Here is a 19536-nt window from a genome sequence, read left to right on the forward strand (position 1 = left end):
ATTTACCTCCACCGTGCTGGTTCTTTAGTCTCTTCTCATCCACATCACATCGCTCTCTACTTCTCAAAAGTTGTTATCTTTAGTGTAGTAGTGGTTAAGAGACATATAGCCTTTTCTTTTGAATAGGTGTAACTTAACACGCCTTAAAAATTTTTTTTTTTTTTTTTTTTTTTTTTTTTTTTTTTTTTAAATCTCAACTATAAATGTTGTTAATGGTGCCTTTATCAGACTGTATAAAGCACAGCTTTCCAGTTTTACTGAAAAATGTGAGGTTGCAGTAAAACTGCTGTCGGTTTAAAGATCACAGCACTTTGTAAATATCGTGTGGAAGGCATCTACCTGCCAGCCTTTGAAGAAACACTTACTTCCCTTGCATAGGCCAAGAAAAGGACCAAATGAGTGAAACTGTAATTCTCTGAAGTGGGAAGCCATTCGTTGTTTCACACTCTGCAGCAGATTTCATTCCTATCAGATATGACCATTACATCACAGCAAATTCTCAGACTGTTGTTTTTTTCCTTACTGCTCTCTGGCTGTTCAGACTTTGTCCAGACCTGATACGAGGCGCTATATTTTCTTTACAAATCAGTCACCTATATGAAAATTTACATTGTGTCTAAAAATAGTTGATTAACTTTGAGAACGCACTGAACAGTCGAGCTTTGGTATGTCTGTGGAGCATTGCTCTGTCATTTGAACCACAGATTAACATATCTAAGATTCAGAAAAGTAAATAGCCTGAAATCTTTGTAAATCCAGATCTTTTTGCAACACTAACAGCTTGTTGAAAGTTTTTCTGACTCATTTAAGACTTTGCCAACCATTTTTTGCACTGTATTTTCCACCTTAGCCAGAAAACATACACATTTTTATTTTTTGTTGTTGCTGTGTTATCGTAATTTCCTACAAAATAGTACAATTTATTGCTTGTCATTTGCCATTTGTTGTTACATCTGTTGATAAACGGGAGAGAAAAATGTTGTATTTGTGCAGTCGTTGTTATATTTTTAATCAAGAAGGATTAGAGGAGTCTGTAACTTGTGTCACTGTGGTTTCACTGCAGATGTTGAAACACAAGAGGCACAAAGTGGCCCATGTGCAATAGAGGCCTGAACATTACTGTTAAAGTTGTCGCTCTGTTTGTGTCCATGCTGCAGTGGATGTGAGGCAGGAGATGCTGGAAGAGGCACAGAGGAAACTCATGAACCTTTTGAACAGCACAGAGGGTAAAATAGACAAGTAAGTTTCAAGTGCATTTCTGTTAAATATTAGTTCCAGTTTATTTAGATTATGATCACATTTTTCCATTGTTTTTAATGGATTATTCTAAAATCCTCAGGTAGATTTCCCACTTTCAAGTTCTCATTTTTTTAACTGTGAAATTGAGAAGATCAAGCTTATGATTGAAGCAGTTTGTTCCCATTTAGGGAAAACCAGGTGAATCAAACTAAACCTTTTCTGTTAAACTGAAGTGATTGAATCCTTTTTTTTTCTAGCTTGAAAAAAATACTTTCCATCTTTAGCAACATAAATCCCTCCAAATTGTACTAAGTTCACGGAAACTGGATTATTTTAGAGATACGTGGTCTTAAAGGATTGCAGCAATTATGGAAAAGAAATGTACCCTTCGAGCCAGTATAGTGTTTAGTAATATAAATAAGCTTTGATGAAGATTGATGCATTTTGAATTTAAGGTATTGTTCATGCAGCTGCATAAAAATGGATCATAGCCACATCTTTGGGTTTTTTTTTGTTGTTTTTAAAAACAAAACAAAACCTTGAATTACATCATCAGTCAGCATTGTTGCCCATGTTGTTCTTTCTGCAGGGTCCTGATGCATAACTTGTTCTTAGGATACTTCCACACACCCAAAACCAAGCGTGCCGATGTGCTGAAGCTCATGGGAAGTGTCTTGGGTCTAAACCGAGAAGATGTTGAAAAGGTGAGAGATTTCTGGACTGACAATAATCATTTTGTTTCATTGATTTTTTTTTTTTTTTTTTTTTTTTTGCAAAAAGTCCAATTACCTAAAAGGTTAGTAAGCATTGTTGATAAAGAAAAGACACCAATGCGACAGCGTCTGTCTGGTAGCAGCTGGTTTTCTTCTCTTAAAACTCTGAATTAGTAGAAAACCAAAAAATGAAAGTCTGTTTAATTAAAATTAAAAATAAAACTCACTCTTTAACATCCTTCCTGCAGTAATCACTAAAAGGTCTTGAATATTGGTTATTTGCCAAATTAATTAAGTGTTTAAAGATTTATACGTGCAAAATTCTCGACCCACCCTTCATCATTTCATATTTTCCTTCCAAGGAGTCAGTTTGTTGTAATTATTTTAAAATGCTCTTGGGCAATAATTCTCCAGTAATCTAAAGGCCTTTCAAAGTTTTTCTTTGGACATCAGCTGTGTTTTCTTTTTTTTTTTCTTCAATCATTTTCAGTCTATGTATCTGAACATTTTCAGAGGAATGTATTTGTGTGTATATGTTTGTTTAGCCACTTCACACTGACCTATGAACCATTATAGCATTATAAGGCACCTAATTCAAGGGATGAACTAGTTTTGTCTACACATTACAGGCAATTCAACAAAACAGTGTCTTTAGACATTTTGTTACTAGCAGTATTTGAAAGTCATGTCTTTAAGAAATGGGAAAAGAAATCGAGCAAAGGCCTGACACATGACACATGACTCTTTTGTTGATCCGTCTACTGTTCACTGAAGCCTCATCAGATTGGCCTCTTGTCTACTGTGGGTTCCCAAACACTCACACATGGACTCATCTTTTCACTATTATTATTATATTTACACTTTATACTCCAGCGAGGTGTGTTTCACTCTTATGTGCATTCATAGAATCATCAGCTAGCTGCTGTCGATACTTCCATGAGTGTCCATGCCTAACATGCTACTGCATAAATAGATTAGGTTGATTAAAAGATCGGCGACAGCTGTGCCACTCAGCTTTTCCTTAACACTGAACCTCTGAACCTTCCTCTCCACATCTCCTCCTGTAGCCGAGCCAAAACCACACCCGCCACCACAGTCTCAGTGGAAATGTGAATGTCAAGAATTCATTTTTTAAGGAAGGGAAAGGGGAGAAAAGGATGAGGTTTGCCAAATTACACAAGAATTGGACTGAAAATCAGTAACAACAGGTCTTATGGAGTGATGAAATTTGATTTTTTTGGCTCAGTCATCAACAATAAGTACAGAGAAGGTCAGAAGAGCGGAACAACAGTGAGTGTCCACAGCCATCTGTGAAACACAGTGGAGGCTCTGTCATGGTTTGGGGCTGCGTTTCAGGCAGTGCTGTCGGGGATCTTGTCACAATTGATGAAATAATGATAACAGGAAAGTTACATATGCAAAGTCCTGCAGGCTCGAGTTTGTGAGCATCTCCTTCCACGTGGGATGATGGGACTCCCAGACAGCACTTACAGAGGGAGACGAATGTAGCAGTAGGAAAAATAAAAGGAGAATTTCTGCAGAAGCCGTAGGGGGGGGAAAAAAAAGAGCCTTCTGTACTCCCTCTTCCATCAGTATTTTAAAAAGATTCTCCAGCGACACCTTTTCAGTTCAGTTTAAAATGAGTCAAATATTAATTGCAGCAAAATTGCACCTGTGTAGTATTTTTAAATGTTGCACCATTAACGCTGCGTTGGCACACTTGGCAAAAACATTTACTTATGTCAGCTTCACAAAATGTTACATTTATGTCGGGCTGATCAATATTAGTTTAGTTCAGTGGCTGATTCCGTTATTTGCGTTCTCTGTCACAGGTCACACTGACACTCTGTCAACAGGCCTTTTTTACATTTTTGACAGGATGAATTGGGTAATGATGTCCTTCAGATATCGTTCAGTCAACTACAAAGTTGTCCAAAAGTTTCTTTTGACTCCAGCAGTCCCTGAAAATCCTCTCGGAGCTCAGCCCTGGAAAAAAAAAACATTTTCTTGTCCAGATCTTGAAGTACTCTGGCGCGATTCCCACAGGGCTCCCGCCAGAGTACTCCAAGTATATTATCCAACCCTCCTAAAAGAAAACAGATACAGAGTGAGGGGCAATGCGATTAAAACTCCTCAGAAAAGCCATTTTATTGTGTTGGAAATCATTCTGCTTTTTTTTTTCCTCATCCCTTCTTCATTTCCTGTTAATGCTATTTAAATTTTCCACTCAACTCGTGTTTATGGGAGCCAAGTGTCCCACAAAACCAGGCAAGTTTTCAGAATCTGTCTCTGTAGAGAAGCTAACCCCCTTTCTTGTCCCCTTTTTAAGTCTTATGCTGTCATCCATAAAGTCTATATGGGTTCTGTCCAGTTAAATCCTGCCAGAGAACTGATGATTCTGATTAGGTAGGACTGTGTGACAGTGAGTAAAGCTTCTTCTACAAACTGTGGACTTGGAGTGAGTGACAGGGGGTAACTTTCCAGAAAGTTTTGGCAAGTGCTGTAAGGGGGAAAAAAAACTTTGTGACAAAAGAAAATCCCAAAAAGTAGCCTGAATCATCAGTGTCACCTTGTGCTTGTTTAAATAAGAATTAAGTCTATTTTGTGTATTTGATCATAGCAAATCGGTGTATTTCTTCTAAATATCCCAAATATTTATCTGCACTTCTCCCACCTGCAGATGCTGGAGGAGGACAGGGGCCACGGTGTTACTGGATGGGTATCGAACTGGTTGGGAGGCAGAGGAGCACAAAGTGTCCCAAACACTCCACAGAGACCCACCAGTGGCCAAGGGTTCAACTCTGTAAGACATGATTCACAGTTCTCACTGTATATATTTTGCCCTGAAGAATAGAACCCAGCCCAACAGTTCCTTAAACTGTCTTTCATCACCATGCAGTGTAGCACTGACACAGGATTCATTAAAGAGAAATACTGACAAGTGTTCTGTACTTAATAGCCACAATTACAATTAGTCTCAAACAAAATCAATAAATAACGAAAAGTCATGATTCTGGCAGAAGACCACACATGAACCCACAAACCCCCAGTCCTACTATTTTTTTTATTTTTATTTTTTTACATGACTTTTTAGTTGTTTTAAACAGAAAACAGTCCGCAGACTTGATCCAGGGTCTTAACTTCTAAAATGTCCTCAAAATGTATAGAGCGTGCAGTGGTAGAGTACACAAACGAGACAACGTTCCTCCACGACCATGGTACCACATATGACATATAACACACAATCAACACAGGACTACATGAAGTGCAATGTGCAAAAATTGCAAAAAAACAAAGACAGTGCAACACCAGACAGGACAGAATGATATACAAATGTGCAAAAGGCTGAGATGATAGCAACAATTATAAATAAAACCCTTTACAACACAAAACTGCTTTTTAGCAAAATAAATGCTTTTTTAATATTAGTGCTTGTGAAGAATCCACATTTAAAGAATAAGAAAACAAGTTTCTTTTTGAAAATTTCATCTTATTTTTTACCAGGATGCTACTGTGATGCTAGCTCTTTACTTTGGTTTTCAGGAAGAATTTCCCCATTTGGCTCAGTAAAATATCTCATTCACTCGCTGTCATGTTCCTTGTTGTTGCAGTCCTTCTCAGAGATGTTTGTGAAATTTCTGGAGATGGAGTCGACTCCTTCTCTGCCTGCACCAAAGCTTCCGGTTCATGACATCAAGCCTCTGAGCGCCCCACCCGCGGGAAGAACCAGCAGCGGCACTTCCAGCATGGCCGCAGGTAAATGGCCCACTTAAAAGAAAAACACTTGCTTCTTATTTCCTTTCATGCATCCAGCTTTATTTAAATTTAAGCCTCTTTCTTCTCAGGGGCTCCAGTTTCCCTGAAGCGAGCCGGTGATTCCAATCCGTTCCTGGCCCCTCGCTCTGCAGCGGTGCCTCTGCTGGCTGGTTCCGGCTCTGGGGGCCCAGGAGGCCACCTGCTGATGAAGCCCATCTCTGACACCCTGCCCACCTTCACTCCTGTGCCGGTCTCAGCTGAGGCCAGCGGTGGAGCCGTGCTCAAAGACTTGTTAAAGCAGTGATCGGCCCTGTGAGGAGTGCAACACAGATGTCTTAATTTAGCCAACACAAGTTTTACACTACAAAGACTGAGATTTTGGAGCAGATCTGCTTCTTTTTGCTGCTTTCTTTACTTTCTGCAAAAATAAATGAGCAGAGCGTTCATAAAGGCTTAATGTCACTATTTCGGGGAGATGATTAAAACGGAAGTTCTTTGGTTTTTTTAGATTCTGTTTCACTTGCAATTACTGTTCTATGCAACAGACTCTCCCTTTACACACCAGTGAAAGTGTTTCCCACTCAGAATTATTGATAAGTGATCAATGATGAGACTACCTTCAAAAACGATGCAGGATCGGAGCATTTTAAAGTTTTGAGTCATTCAGGGTGAGAATTTTCAAAGATCTGGTCATCTGAGTTACATTATGATTTTTATTTATCGCACCACATCTGAACACAAGTGACCTTTTTCAGCTCCGTCTGCGCAGTACAATACAAGTGGGCTGAATCTAGTCATCACCTCTGTTAGCAAGAGGAAACACGTCCTTCACAGGACAACTTTTTATTTGTTGAATACTTTTATTTTTCTTTTCAACAATGCAGTGAGCTGTTTCTTATCCAGGACTCGCCTGAAACACTCTGGCAGCAGCAGCCTGCATAGAGATTTATGTGGTTCAGTACATCTGTTAAAACCATAAAGACATTTCTGCAGAAATCTTGTCTTTTCCAGACGGCTAGACTGTGATATGCAATAAGCGTTGTAATTATGGCTATAACTGCTGACTGTGGTTGATCGGAAGCTTGAGACTGCTCTTATGTTTAAGTACAGTACTATTATATAGATATATATATATATGTGTAAAAATGGGTGGTGTTATTTTGTTTTCTATTTATAGGCACTGAGGATGTTGTGGAAGTAAAAAGTGCCTGTCTTTTTTCCTAATTTCATAGTTGTATAATCAGGATTGTAAAAAATAATATAAAAATATATATATTTACAAAATTGCACATTTAGAAGGACCACAGTAGCGGAAGCTGCTCTACATTTTTGTATAGACATCAATCAGCTGCTGCAGAAGGAATGTTACAGGGCTTCTCCAGGTGTAATGATTAAATGTACAAACTGTAAATCCTCCTTGAAAATAATTTTTGTAGATGTAAAATCTGAAACACTTGGGCGTCTAAAAGGAGTCGGGTTGCCTCGGACTTTGATGAACTTTACTTAAGTTTAGTACCCGTGAATTAATTGGAATTTTATCATCAAATAAAGGTACCACTGCTGACCCCATGTTTGTGTGCATCTTGTCATTTTTACCGTTTTTTGTTTTGTTTTTTTAAATTATTTTAACGCCAGATTTTTAGGCATCTGAACCACATGTGGCTACTACAGCGCGGACAGCGTACGTTTCCTGCGCCAGATGTGCAGTGTCATTCAACCCGGGGAAGGGGGTGAGGGGGTGAGGGGGTGGGCTGTTTATATCTTTGGAAAACAGACACTGTGTGTGTGTAAGCTTTATGCTTTTCTGCCTCCTAACCGCCCAGGAGAAGCCGCTTGTCGGAGTGAGCGCGCCGCTGTGGGGCCGCCGTCTCCGCGCGCTCTGACTGGAGGGGGCTGGCTCTCCTGATTGAATCCAGCTGTTGGGAAAGTGCTCGGAGGGGGCCCGTTAATTTGCATTGCTAAATAATCTGTAGCGCCGACAGAGCGGGGAAGAAGCAGAACAGTCCATTTTGAAAAAGCATTCTTCCAACACTTGGTCAATGTACTGGAGCTTCAGCTCGACCAGGCAGCGGTTAATGAAAACCTGGTGTCGGCTTTCGCGTAAAGGCGCATAGTTGGGGGTGGTGGTGAGAGTCCTGCTGAGTAGTGGCGAGGGGATTCAAATTTACGGGTCGTTTCAAATCTTTCCTTTGAGAGAACTCAGTTGGAGTCGTAAACCATGCATTTAGAGGGACGTGGCTTCAGGTTTTGCTCTCCTTCAAGGTCAGTAGTCTCCACTTTATTTTCTCCGCAGGCATCTTTTGCGTAACGGACTTTTTTTTTTTTTTTTTTTTTTTTTTTTTTTTTTTTTTTTAAACTTACGTTGCATGTTTGAATGAATATGTGACAAATGCCTGTATCAAGTTCCTGTTTTCTTCTGCGAACTCCTTCCGAGAAGGGCCTAAAAACGTAAAATTTCCTCTTTGCAGGATGCTGACAGCTCTGGTATTTATTCTACTTTGTGTCCAGCCTGGGCGCGGACAGGTAAGACACCTTCATCCATTTAGTCTAAGGCTGTGATCACTTAACTAAAAAGTTGCTCTGAAACTTACCAAAGCCAATAAAGATGCAAATGCGTCTTTGATGCAAGCTAATATATTTATGCATTATAACATATATTCTTCTCATACTAGTTTGACATCTCAGCAAATGAATGCGTTAAAAAACATGCTCAAACCGCATTTTAATCACTTCTCTTCAGACCTGCACAGAAGGTTTCGCATATGAACCCAGAACAAGACAGTGTATAGGTGAGTGGCATCACTTCTGTGGGGTTTTTTTGCATCGAAAAGTTACATTTATAGAACAAAGAGACGTGTCTGGAATTCAAACACCGTGTGCGCAAGAAAATCAAATCCCAAAGCACCGGGATGGGTTGTAGCACAGATTCACACATGCTCCGGATGCAAGAATGTCCTTATCAGTGCACGGCTCTGTATTCCAGATGTGGATGAGTGCCGTACCATGCCAGATGCTTGCCGAGGAGACATGCGCTGTGTGAACCAGAACGGAGGTTACCTATGCATCCCGAGGAACTTGTACAACCAGCCTTACAGACCGGATCCCATAGTGCCTGAGCCGGTTTACCCGGACCCTTCAGCTGGATTTCCAAACTCTTTCCTCCCATCTCCCCCAAGATCTGTGGAGCCCAGCTACCCAAGAGTGATCAGCACTGCGCAATGTATCCTGGGATATACTCTTGCAGAGGATGGCACCTGTAACGGTTAGTAGGATTCTGCAGTTTGTTCTCACTGGTCTAAGATATTTACTACCACAAGTAGAATATAGTAATGTGTAAACTTTTTGAGCTACCCCTGATTTCTTTATATTTTGAGAAGCAAATGAGAAATAATTGCAATAATTTATTAAAACAGAAATAAAGGCACAAATACAGTTTGTACAATTTGAATAAGCTTGAAAGTCAATATTTAAAATGAAAACCTTTATTCTTTACACAGTGTGAAGTCTCTTAGGCCAGATTTCTTGTTATTTCTGTAAGTATTCTTCAGGAATAGTTCTCCAGGCTTCTTGAAGGACATTCAAAGCTCTTCTTTGGATGTTGGCTGCCTTTTGTTCTGTTCTCAGTCCAGATGATCCCACACTGCTTCAGTAACTTTGAGGTCTGGACTCTAGGGAGGCCAATTTATGACTGATAGTAGTGTGTGTTCGTCTATCCAGATATGCCTTTCCTGCATTGGCAGTGTGTTTGGGATCATTGTCATGCTGAAAAATGAATTTATTGTCAACCAGAAGCTTTCCAGATGGTATTTCATGTTGGATTTAATTCTGATGGTGCTTTTCAGTTTTCATAATTCCATCAACTTTGATGAGATCTCCAACACCACTGGTTGAAACAAAGCCCCAAACCATGACAGAGCCTCCACCGTGTTTTACAGATGGCTCACAGGTTACTGTTGTACCTTTCTCCCCAACTCCCTCAAATTTTTCCCTCAAATTGTTGTCAGTTTTAGGGGGGGGAAATTGGATTCATCACTCCATAAGACCTGTTCCCATTGATTTTCAGTCCAGTTCCTATGTAATTTGACATGCCTCCATCTTTTCTCCCTGCTTCCCTTCTTTAAAGGAAAGACTGCACACCATGCTGAGGTGTGACAAGTTTTCAACTAATAGCTGCTAGTAGTTAATAGTGCAAAAGTACTTCTTTATGTCTGTCAAACTGCCTTATCTTTGGAATTTCTAGAATTCAACTAAAGAAGTTTGAACAAATTATGTGTTTTTGTGAGACAGGCTGCTGTTAACAAAGTGCCAGCTCAGTTGTCTATGATCTGTAGACAAATCACTGGTTTATCCCTTGAGTTAGGTGCCTTTTTTATGTTTGAATAATTGTTTACATAATTACACAGGTCCATGTTGCCTAACAAACAAACACAAAAAACATTCCTCTGAAAATGTTCATGTGAAAAAGCAGACAATGACCTTCTGAAAGATGGAGAACTGTTGCTCAAGAACCCTTAAAAAAGGCAAGAAAGTCTGGCCCGTTGGAAGCAAAATATAAGGGAGTGAGAGCCAGCTCAAGACTTTTGCAAAGTATTGTAACTCAACATTGTACTGCAGGTTTTTCAGTCTGATTTCATTCCCCAGTTGTTCTATACGGGGCTGGTCACCTGCTTGAAGCCAGGATTATACTTACAGTTTTTCTTATTATACAACCTTTTTTGTCCATTTGGAGGAAGCCAGTGCAGTCACTACTCTATTTAGAAATGATCTGGTAATTGCTAATGGGTTAAATCCTGATAATCATAGGGTATGTGGTTGTCTGCGCAAATCATCATGTAAAACCTCTGATGACAAAATTAGCATCCATTAGAAATTGATGTCACTTGGATGCTTGCATATTTGCACATGCAGAAAGTATTAACTCTGGGCTCAGGAGAACTCCCGTAGCTTCGGTTCAGTCATACGAGACTGACTCATAAAAAATTCTGCTGAAAACTTCACAATTCTTCCGTTCAAGCCAATTTCAAAAATGAAGTAAACATTGTTCGAGCCAAGTCTTTTGTTCGTGTTCATCAGAAGTCCCCGAAAGTTCAAAGTTGCTTATTGTTTTCAGTCGTTTGCTTACATCAGTCTGACAAAGCGCTTGTTTGATTGTTCACGGTGGGTCAACATTTGCACCCATTCATCACAGTGAGGGAATGTAACCACAAGCAGGGTTTAGATCCCAGCCTTTCTATTAAAAACAAACACACAAACAAACAAAGAAAAACACTGAAATTCAACAACTCTATTTGGGGACTGAAGATGTAATTATTCATAAATTTCCATTAAAATGTGTGGTCATCTTGTAACCTCTCTTGTTAATTACCTTACCCTTTAAGAGGATTCTAACCCCCTAACTGACATAGGAATGTCAGGAATGATTTTCTGGAGTATTTTTCTTAACACAATCGCAGCTTTTCCCTTTGCTGCCACTCTAATGCATCTTTAAAGTTACTTCAGGCAAGTTATGAAGTCAAATTTCAACCAGGATCCCTGTGGATTAGCTGATCAGAAATCACCTGGCAAATTTCATCATAGGGCGTGAAGTTACTGCACATCTGCAAGTTGCTTTGCAACCCATCTCTGCCAAAGCTCATTTTTATACTGTCTCACTGCTTGCAGGAGATATAAGGGTGGAAGGTGTCTATTCGCGGCTGCAGCTGTTTCTGGTCTTGAGGCTCTTAACTGGATTTCAGCAGTGGCTGAAAAATTTGAATGTTTTGCAGAATACAGTCTTGACATCTGCCACCTGCTGCTGTTTATCAGATATTAGAGTCAAGCTATGAATGAGGTAACATCAGTGGGAAAAGATAAAGAATAGGAATTCAGTGTGGTTAAAATCCAGAGAAATACATGAATCCATCGCATCACAGGGACAGATGTTTTTTAGTGTTTTGTGCCGCAGCCTGTCTGCTGTCACCCCACCGACCCAGAGGCCCATTTAACGTTTCAAAGCGAATAAATGTCATCTTTTTTAATTGAGCTGTTTCAATTTCACAACTTCAAGAGTTCCCAGCTGTTAGATAAACACTTCACAAACTTTCCTTGGCGGGTCTAGCAGGGACAAGCTGTTAAAAAATGGGTTCCTTAAGGTCCATTTGGGGTGTTTTCCTGTCATTTTGGATAAATTAGCCATGACTGTGCTGGGAGGAGGAAAATGTACATATGTGGTACAGTTTTCCCCTTCCAAAGAGAGCTCTAGAAGTTCGCTCATGGACAAATATGGACTTTTTTCCCCCTCTTTGTAGGGGAGAAGGTCCGTGAGGGAATCAGCTCGCAACATTGTTTGGGTAAACTACACTATGTGAGTGCCAAAAATGAGGTCATATGCTGCCAAATTTGTGCCCAGGCCAGGGCAAGAGAACAGGCATGCCTCTGTGGAGGCAGCGACTCAGCACACCCCTGAAGGCTGGCACACTGTGTGTGCAGTGATGTAATTAGTTGCTGATTGATGCTGCTGTGGGGCAGAAAATACACAGACTGCGACTTCCCGTCTGAACCTGCAACAATTGTGGTTTTGTTTCTGAGTTAATGACATGTCAGTGTTTCAAATGGAACCAGTCTGGGGGAACAATAGAAATGATAAGCTTCATCCTGAAGGTGTTGAATACGGTTGAGCTTTCACTCTATTTAACCACACTATCTCTAATAAATGGACCATAATAAACGTGCTTACAGTTTACTTTGTAGACAAACACACAATAATTAGGATAGATGAGGATAGATCAAATTAACATTATAAAAATGACACCTGCTGAAAATCTGTACAAAACTGTCACTGCTTAAGCACACTTTTTATTCTCTACCAAGTAAAAAAAAAAGAAACCATTAACGTTCAGATGCTGTGCTTTTCATCCCACTAGAGAGTGTAATATTCATTACAGCTCATAACTCAGTTTTAGGGATTTTCAGGTTTTTACTGGAGTCCAGGGATTTACATGCTCCGTTGTGCCTGGAGAAAAGTATCCAGCCTTATGCACTTTCGAAACCAGTGGGTCAACTCAAAAATGCACAACAGCTCATCTTTTAACAGAGCATTTTTCTGGTAGTGAAGCTATAAACTTTTATCCTTTACAATCTTTTCATTGGAATCTTGATAAAGAAAAGCAAGCTGGTTTTGTGTCACTTACTGTTATTTTGAATCAGTTTGTGCAGCCATATGTGGTCAAGATCTTTCTGCACAGGAGTTTGGGGGTTTTTTTTGCATCTACATCTGACCCTGTCATGTCTTCTCTGAAGCTGATCAGGGCTGTCAGCAACTCCAAAAACTCGTGGGCAGCTCATAAAACAGCCTATATAAGGAGGTGAACTAAAACGCTCCTGCGGCTTGTGTGTGTATATGTTGGAGATCTGCAGTAAGGTCTACACATGGGGTGCAGATGAGGGGCATTCAGGGAGATTTTCACTGGAAACTGTAAGCAGGTGCCGTGGCTGTGTAGCTTTTGGCCGGTGGCCTAATGCACCGGGTCTCCTCCACCCTCGTGAAGGGCCAGTGGTCCCAGCTGGCATAAAGGGCAACGGTCCCACAGACAGACGTTATCGCTTATCATAGCTTATCAAAACCAGGCTCCCACCCACTTCCCCCCACCGGTTTTCTAGAGATCGGTGACTTCATTGTCTGAGAACCATGAACAGAAGTTGGAATTTGCGATTTGTCGTATCCTCATAAGGGCATTATGATTTAGTGTGTGAGCTGCTCCAGGGGCGTTGATGGAATTCAGATTGTAATCTGAGAAATCTGCAAATCTGTGTAGAAACGATCATAAGCGCTGAAATGATAACTGTTTGGTTAAGAGTTTGGGGTTTTTTTTTAAGCACAGGGCAATGAAACTCTGAGTGTTGGATAAACTGATTTTCAAACAGAAGATTGCTGGTGCAATCTCCAAGCCAGCAGGAAAAAGTTCACTAGCTGATGTGCTTTCGAGCAAGGCACATGAGCATCAAATCCTGCATTGGAGTTAGTCAATAAAAGGTGAGGTGAAGGCTAAACCTAAATGTTTGGAATCAAATCTACTGACGTCCGAGAAGTGCAAAAAGCATAACTCCCACATGGAAATCAGTATTATCAGTGTGCTTTTATCTCATCTGTTTACTTTGATGTCATTTTAAAAATATCCATGCCTCACTTTATGAAATACTTTAGATGATACGTGATACTCTTCTCCTAACTCTCAATAAACTTTGAAAGTGTCTCTCTGGGTTTTACTTTTGTGTAGATTTGAAGGGCTGGCTGCCAAATGTAACAGAAAAACATGTTTTTTGGGTTAATGTGCTGAACTTTTTTTTGTTTTATGTCGCTTCTGCCTCTTTGAGCGTCCTTTTTAATTTTGTTGAATTTTGTTAATTTTTTCTCCTCTTTTTTTTCCTTTTTTTTAATTGCAGACATTGATGAATGCGAGACAAACTCTCACCACTGTAACCCTACCCAGGTCTGTATCAACACAGCAGGTGGCTACACATGCTCCTGCACTGAAGGTTACTGGCTCCTTGGTGGACAGTGTCAGGGTGAGCCAGTTTTTCCCTGAAACTTCTTTAAACATTAGCATATATTAACAATACACTTTACCCAATGGGATTCACATTGCATCACTGCAAATACTCTACAAAGTGAACTCAGAGTCAGTTTATTATTGTTCAGCCATCGCTCAATTTTGCCATTACTTTGTGCAAATTATCAAATGAAGGGAAGCTAGGAAAACAAGCACTGAGCATTTTAATTCAATATTTTCTGGAATTACCAAGTGATGGAAAAGCTTTGATTTTCTTCTTCAAGCACTAATAAATGCAAATGTAGTCTTGGACATGCAAAACCAGCAATCTATTATATCTTAGTACTAACACTATAAAAAGCATAGATCAGAGATCATGTCAATTTCTATGATCACTGTTGGATAATGCAGAAAAGTCCCTGCATGTACTTGTCCTCATTTAGAAAAGAAGAACAGCGCCCTCTTCATGCTTTGTGGTGCAATGCAGCTCAGCAGAGTCTGTTCAAATCAAAACACTAATCGTATATTTACTTACAGTAAACTTGCCTACAGCACAATATGTATTATGGTCAGTGACTACCTTCTACTTAAATTTTCTTCTTTTTTTTTCTTTTTTGGTACCAGATATTGATGAATGTCGCTATGGTTACTGCCAGCAGCTGTGTGCCAACGTGCCCGGCTCATATTCTTGTTCCTGTAATCCTGGCTTCATCCTCAATCCAGACAGCCGGACCTGTCAAGGTAAACACATTCACAAGCACCGGGCCACGGCTTTACAACAGGAAAAGAAACACCTGTATATCGTGTACCAGTGTTGTCAGCTTCCAGCTTCTGTTGTTCCAGATGTGGATGAGTGTGCAGATGAACCTTGTAGTCATGGCTGCTTGAATACCTACGGGTCCTACATGTGCAACTGTGACGAAGGATTTGAGCTGGCATCTGATGGTACTACTTGCATCGGTGAGGAAGATTTGATTCTTTTGATATATCAATATTAATCTATCTTTGAAGCAGTGTGAATAATTGAGTCGGTAAAGAACCAGAAACTGAGATGCATTTTTGTAAAAAGGAGCAAAAAGTCGTATGACAGAGGTGAATTGAACAGAATAAAAATGTTTGCTTTGGCAGCAGGATCACAGAGAGCAGGTGTGCTGTATGAGACTAGTTCCAGTTTATCACAGGCTAGGTCGACACAGTTTAGAAAGAGCAAGCTGCATGACTGAGACCGTGCAAAACATGCAGACTTCACTCAGACATATTGAGGCGGGCTTGGTTGAGCTTGAACACTGAACACTGTTGGTGCTGATGTCCTTTTCTGATAGGTGTTAATTCTGTTTCTTGCTTCGTGCAGACTTGGATGAGTGCAGTTTCTCTGAGTTTCTGTGTCAGTACAGATGTGTCAACATCCCCGGTTCTTACTCCTGCATCTGTCCACCTGGATATTATATATATGAGGACGGCAGGAGCTGTGAGGGTAAGAGGATGAGGAACTCTCACACAGATACATCATTTCCTAACTGAATGCATTAGTTTATGTGATAAAGTTATTATTGTTATCAGTTAAATACTTCTCTTGACTCAGGACACATGCATCTATTTTTCTTTAATATCAACATTGTTGAAGCTTCTTCTTCTTCTCTCGTGATGATTATGTTTAAACTGACTTTGATTGTTGTGTGTTTGATTCTTAAAGATGTCAATGAATGTGACACTGGTAACAACACCTGTACAACAGCACAAGTGTGTTTCAATTTCCAGGGAAGCTATACATGCCTGAATCCTTTACAGTGCAACCCTCCTTACATCGCAGTTAGTGACAAGTGAGTCTTACTTCTTCGCTTTCTCTAGACGCCTTTTAACACCAAATTCTAAACTGTTTCACTGCTTATTTGTTTAAAATATCCTCTAAAGCTTAAAGTGACCGTGTCTCCTCCTTGGCAGTCAGTGTATGTGTTCAGCTGAGAACCCTGCCTGCAGGGATAAGCCCTTCACCATTTTGTACCGACACATGGACATGTCGTCGGGGCGCAGTGTGCCTGCAGATATCTTCCAGATGCAGGCCACCACGCGCTATCCCGGCGCCTTCTACATCTTCCAGATAAAGTCGGGCAACGATGGGCGAGAGTTTTACATGAGGGTACGTTTTTCAGAGACCCATCAACAGAAGATATGGCAGATGGAAGACTTTAGTGCACTATATTAATGCAAAGTAACACAATAAATGAAAGTGGGCCCCCACTCCTGCAGAAACTCAAACTCTATTGATGGGGAAATTCAAGGAAACTGCAGAACTAGGCAGGAAAGGAAATGACAGTAGTGTTTGGTTGTTAAAGAATGCAGTCCAGAAACTCCACAGCTGTGACTGTTTAGTTACCAAAGATGTTTCCAAAATCAGTCTTGGACTTGTCCTAGATGATGATAATTCACCAGCTTAATAGTGAGAAAAACATATTAGAATCACTGCAAAGAAGATACCATGCGACGCAAGAAAATCTCCTTTTTATTGTATTGCATTTATCTTAAAGGTTAAGCAATGCAATGCTTGACATTTATCTAAAAAGATGAATGAATACAAATTTATTCATAATGAAATACTGAAAACAACTGAAAGAATTATGTAAGTGCATTACAAAAACTTTTGTCTAAAAGATACATTTAATGTAATCCATCTTATTGATTCAGTAATATGATATAATGTAACAAAATAGGCGTTTGATCTGAGATTTAAGTAAGACCACCTGGAGCACCTTTCCTTGTAATGCTTTATTATTTCCATCTAGTATTGGCACTTATCTAAGTGAATAGTATCAGCACTTCCTCGTATCATTACACAGTGAGATGATCGGGATTTGTTCACCCACAGCACGGAGTGACATGTAACCGAAAATACAACAAATAATTACACAAAGTTTTTGATCTTCATTCTAATACAAACCATATTCCCTCCCAAAATTGGGACATTGCGTAAAATGTAAATTAAAACAGAATGCAATGATCTGAAAATCCAATAAGCCCATATTTTAGTCATAATAGAACATTGAAAACATGACATTTTAAATTTAGACCTTTTGCTATTTGGAAAAAAAAATGAGTCCACTTTGACTGTGGTGGCAGTAACATGTCTCAAAAAGTTGGGATGGGGGTAACAAAAGGCTGTAAAAGGAAGTGGTGCTAAAAAGAAACAGCTCGAGGAACAATTCGCGACTAATGAGGTTAATTGGGAACAAGTCAGCTGATGTTCTTTTTATACCCAGAAGTAAATGGACAGAGGTTGACCAATCTGTAAAAAAGTACATGTGTCCAACATCCTCCATGAGACAAGAATGGGACAACATTCCTCTCAAAAGTCCAACAGCTGGTCTTCTCGGTTCCCAGATGTTTACAGACTGTTGATAAAAGAAGGGGGGCTGCTACACAGTGGTAAACATAGCACTGTCCTTTTCTGAGATGTGTTGGTGTCATCAAATTTAAAATGAGCTCATAAGTGATACATTTTCTCAGTTTAAGCATTTGACATGGTTTCTATGTAGTTTTATGAGTAAAATGTGGGTTTATGAGATTCTCGAATCATTGCATTCTGTTTTTATTTACAGTTTGCACAGGACTGATTTGACGTTTTAAAATAAGGACTCGAGTTTGTGCTCAGAGACGGAAAGAAAAAGATGGTAGTTTTGATCCTGGACTAAAGTTAGGGTTAGATCTTTTTTTTGTAGCTGTGATTATGATCAAATTCAAATTCTAATCAGGTGTTTAGATAAGATTGGCTACGGAATACCGTTTATTTTGAATAAATTATAAATATATATATGTGTGTACCACAGGTTTAATGAGTAGTAAGAACCTGACAATGCAGAGTGCACCCAGCAGATGGCACAATAATTGTGTGTAATGTATCTGAGAAGCTGAGTTTGATCAGAAACTGCTAAGTTGGCTTTCTAAACAAGTGTGCTCTTGTTTTATTTACTGGAAGTTGTATAACCAGGCACTGAGCCACGTGTTTCTTCCGCTGTGTGCAGTAGTGTTTCCTGTAATTCATTCCTCACATTCCCCTTTTGTCTCTGTCCTCTTTCTCTTAAAGCAAACCAGTAATGTGAGCGCCACGCTCGTCTTATCGCGGCCAATCAAGGGGCCGAAGAAGGTGGTGCTGGACCTGGAGATGGTCACAGTCAACAATGTCATCAACTTCAGAGGCAGCTCCATCATCCGTCTGACAATATTTGTATCAGAGCATCCGTTTTGAGGGTCCCAAATGAACTTCATTGCCACAAAAGAAAGTCAAGCATGAAGCAGCTGTTTTCACCTGCAGCTGATGTAATAGTTTGCTTGTTGCCCCCCTTCCCCCCTCATTATGTCACCTTCGGTAGAGACACAACAGGACTCCGCTGAGAACAGCTGACGGGAAGACTTTCCCGTGCTGGAATCTCCACCCTTGTTTAATAGACACTGAGCTTTTACGACTGCGATATTGACTTTCAACACACAAACCCACGCACACACAGACATGCAGGGATATTTATGGTGTACAATTTCAGAGGACGACCTGACAACAGCAACATCACGGTGAATCGGTGTATATACACACGAGCTTGTCCATTTGTCTGTGAATCTTCATCCCTTCACATAAGCTGTGAGTTTTATGTTGTCATTTCCTCTCAAGTGGCATCTGATCTTAGCTGACAAGAGGAGAGCCAGTTATCCGAAGCAGAAGTGTAAATGTGCATTTTACAGAGGCAGTATTTAAAATGATGTAACAACAAGTCATTAATTGAATTATTGATCACAGTTTCTTTTTGACCAATAAACTTCTTCACCACACAAACAGCTGTCCCTGGCATGAGGCGGCTCCCAGACTAATGCATCACCTGGTTTTGTGGATACTCTGGGGAATTCGGATGGGGATTTTTTTTTGGCACTATAACAAAATGTGGGATTATATCAATGCATTTAGGGGGTCACTTTAGCAAAAACTCCTGAAACAACAGCTAATTTATGGATTATAATGTGGGACTGTGATACATTTTGAATTACTGCATTTACACATATATACAAAATTGTCAGTTTGGGATAAGTATGGGTTTATAGCAGCACTTATTTGGGTATCAGAATTTGTGAAAAGGGCATATAATAAACCATTGGGTGCTATACCATGTGAGGGTTACTTAATATGGATGTTATAGCAACACTTGTTTTGAATATGGGGAACCACATTTTTAACACCTCTTGTAAATTTTTTCAGGGTCTAAACTGTTAATAGATTTGAGGGGTGACTGAGAAAATTTGCGTGATTTGGGCACACATGA

The 19536-nt window shown here is 39.9% G+C and overlaps 2 protein-coding genes across 2 annotated transcripts in view; both read left to right on the plus strand.

The window, feature by feature from the left end:
- trip11 (thyroid hormone receptor interactor 11) overlaps positions 1-7271 on the plus strand; it is a 20126-nt gene extending 12855 nt beyond the window's left edge. Inside the window, exons 17-21 of the mRNA XM_005746522.1 lie at positions 1158-1239; positions 1829-1943; positions 4633-4755; positions 5564-5708; positions 5798-7271. Coding sequence (XP_005746579.1) covers positions 1158-1239; positions 1829-1943; positions 4633-4755; positions 5564-5708; positions 5798-6012 — 680 coding nt within the window. The 3' untranslated portion in view covers positions 6013-7271. The remainder of the gene's footprint in view (positions 1-1157; positions 1240-1828; positions 1944-4632; positions 4756-5563; positions 5709-5797) is intronic.
- Positions 7272-7494: 223 nt separating this feature from the next.
- Positions 7495-19087, plus strand: fbln5 (fibulin 5). The gene is made up of 11 exons (XM_005746523.1): positions 7495-7970; positions 8177-8231; positions 8449-8497; positions 8692-8970; positions 14130-14252; positions 14861-14977; positions 15080-15196; positions 15588-15710; positions 15930-16056; positions 16178-16373; positions 18315-19087. The coding sequence occupies exons 1-11, from the start codon at positions 7927-7929 to the stop codon at positions 18474-18476; spliced, it is 1392 nt and encodes a 463-aa protein (XP_005746580.1). The 5' UTR covers positions 7495-7926; the 3' UTR covers positions 18477-19087.
- Positions 19088-19536: the final 449 nt, after the last annotated feature.

The sequence above is a fragment of the Pundamilia nyererei genome, unplaced genomic scaffold (assembly GCF_000239375.1).
Source record: "Pundamilia nyererei isolate P.nyererei 1_Seehausen unplaced genomic scaffold, PunNye1.0 scaffold00179, whole genome shotgun sequence".
Classification (NCBI taxonomy): Eukaryota; Metazoa; Chordata; class Actinopteri; order Cichliformes; family Cichlidae; genus Pundamilia; species Pundamilia nyererei.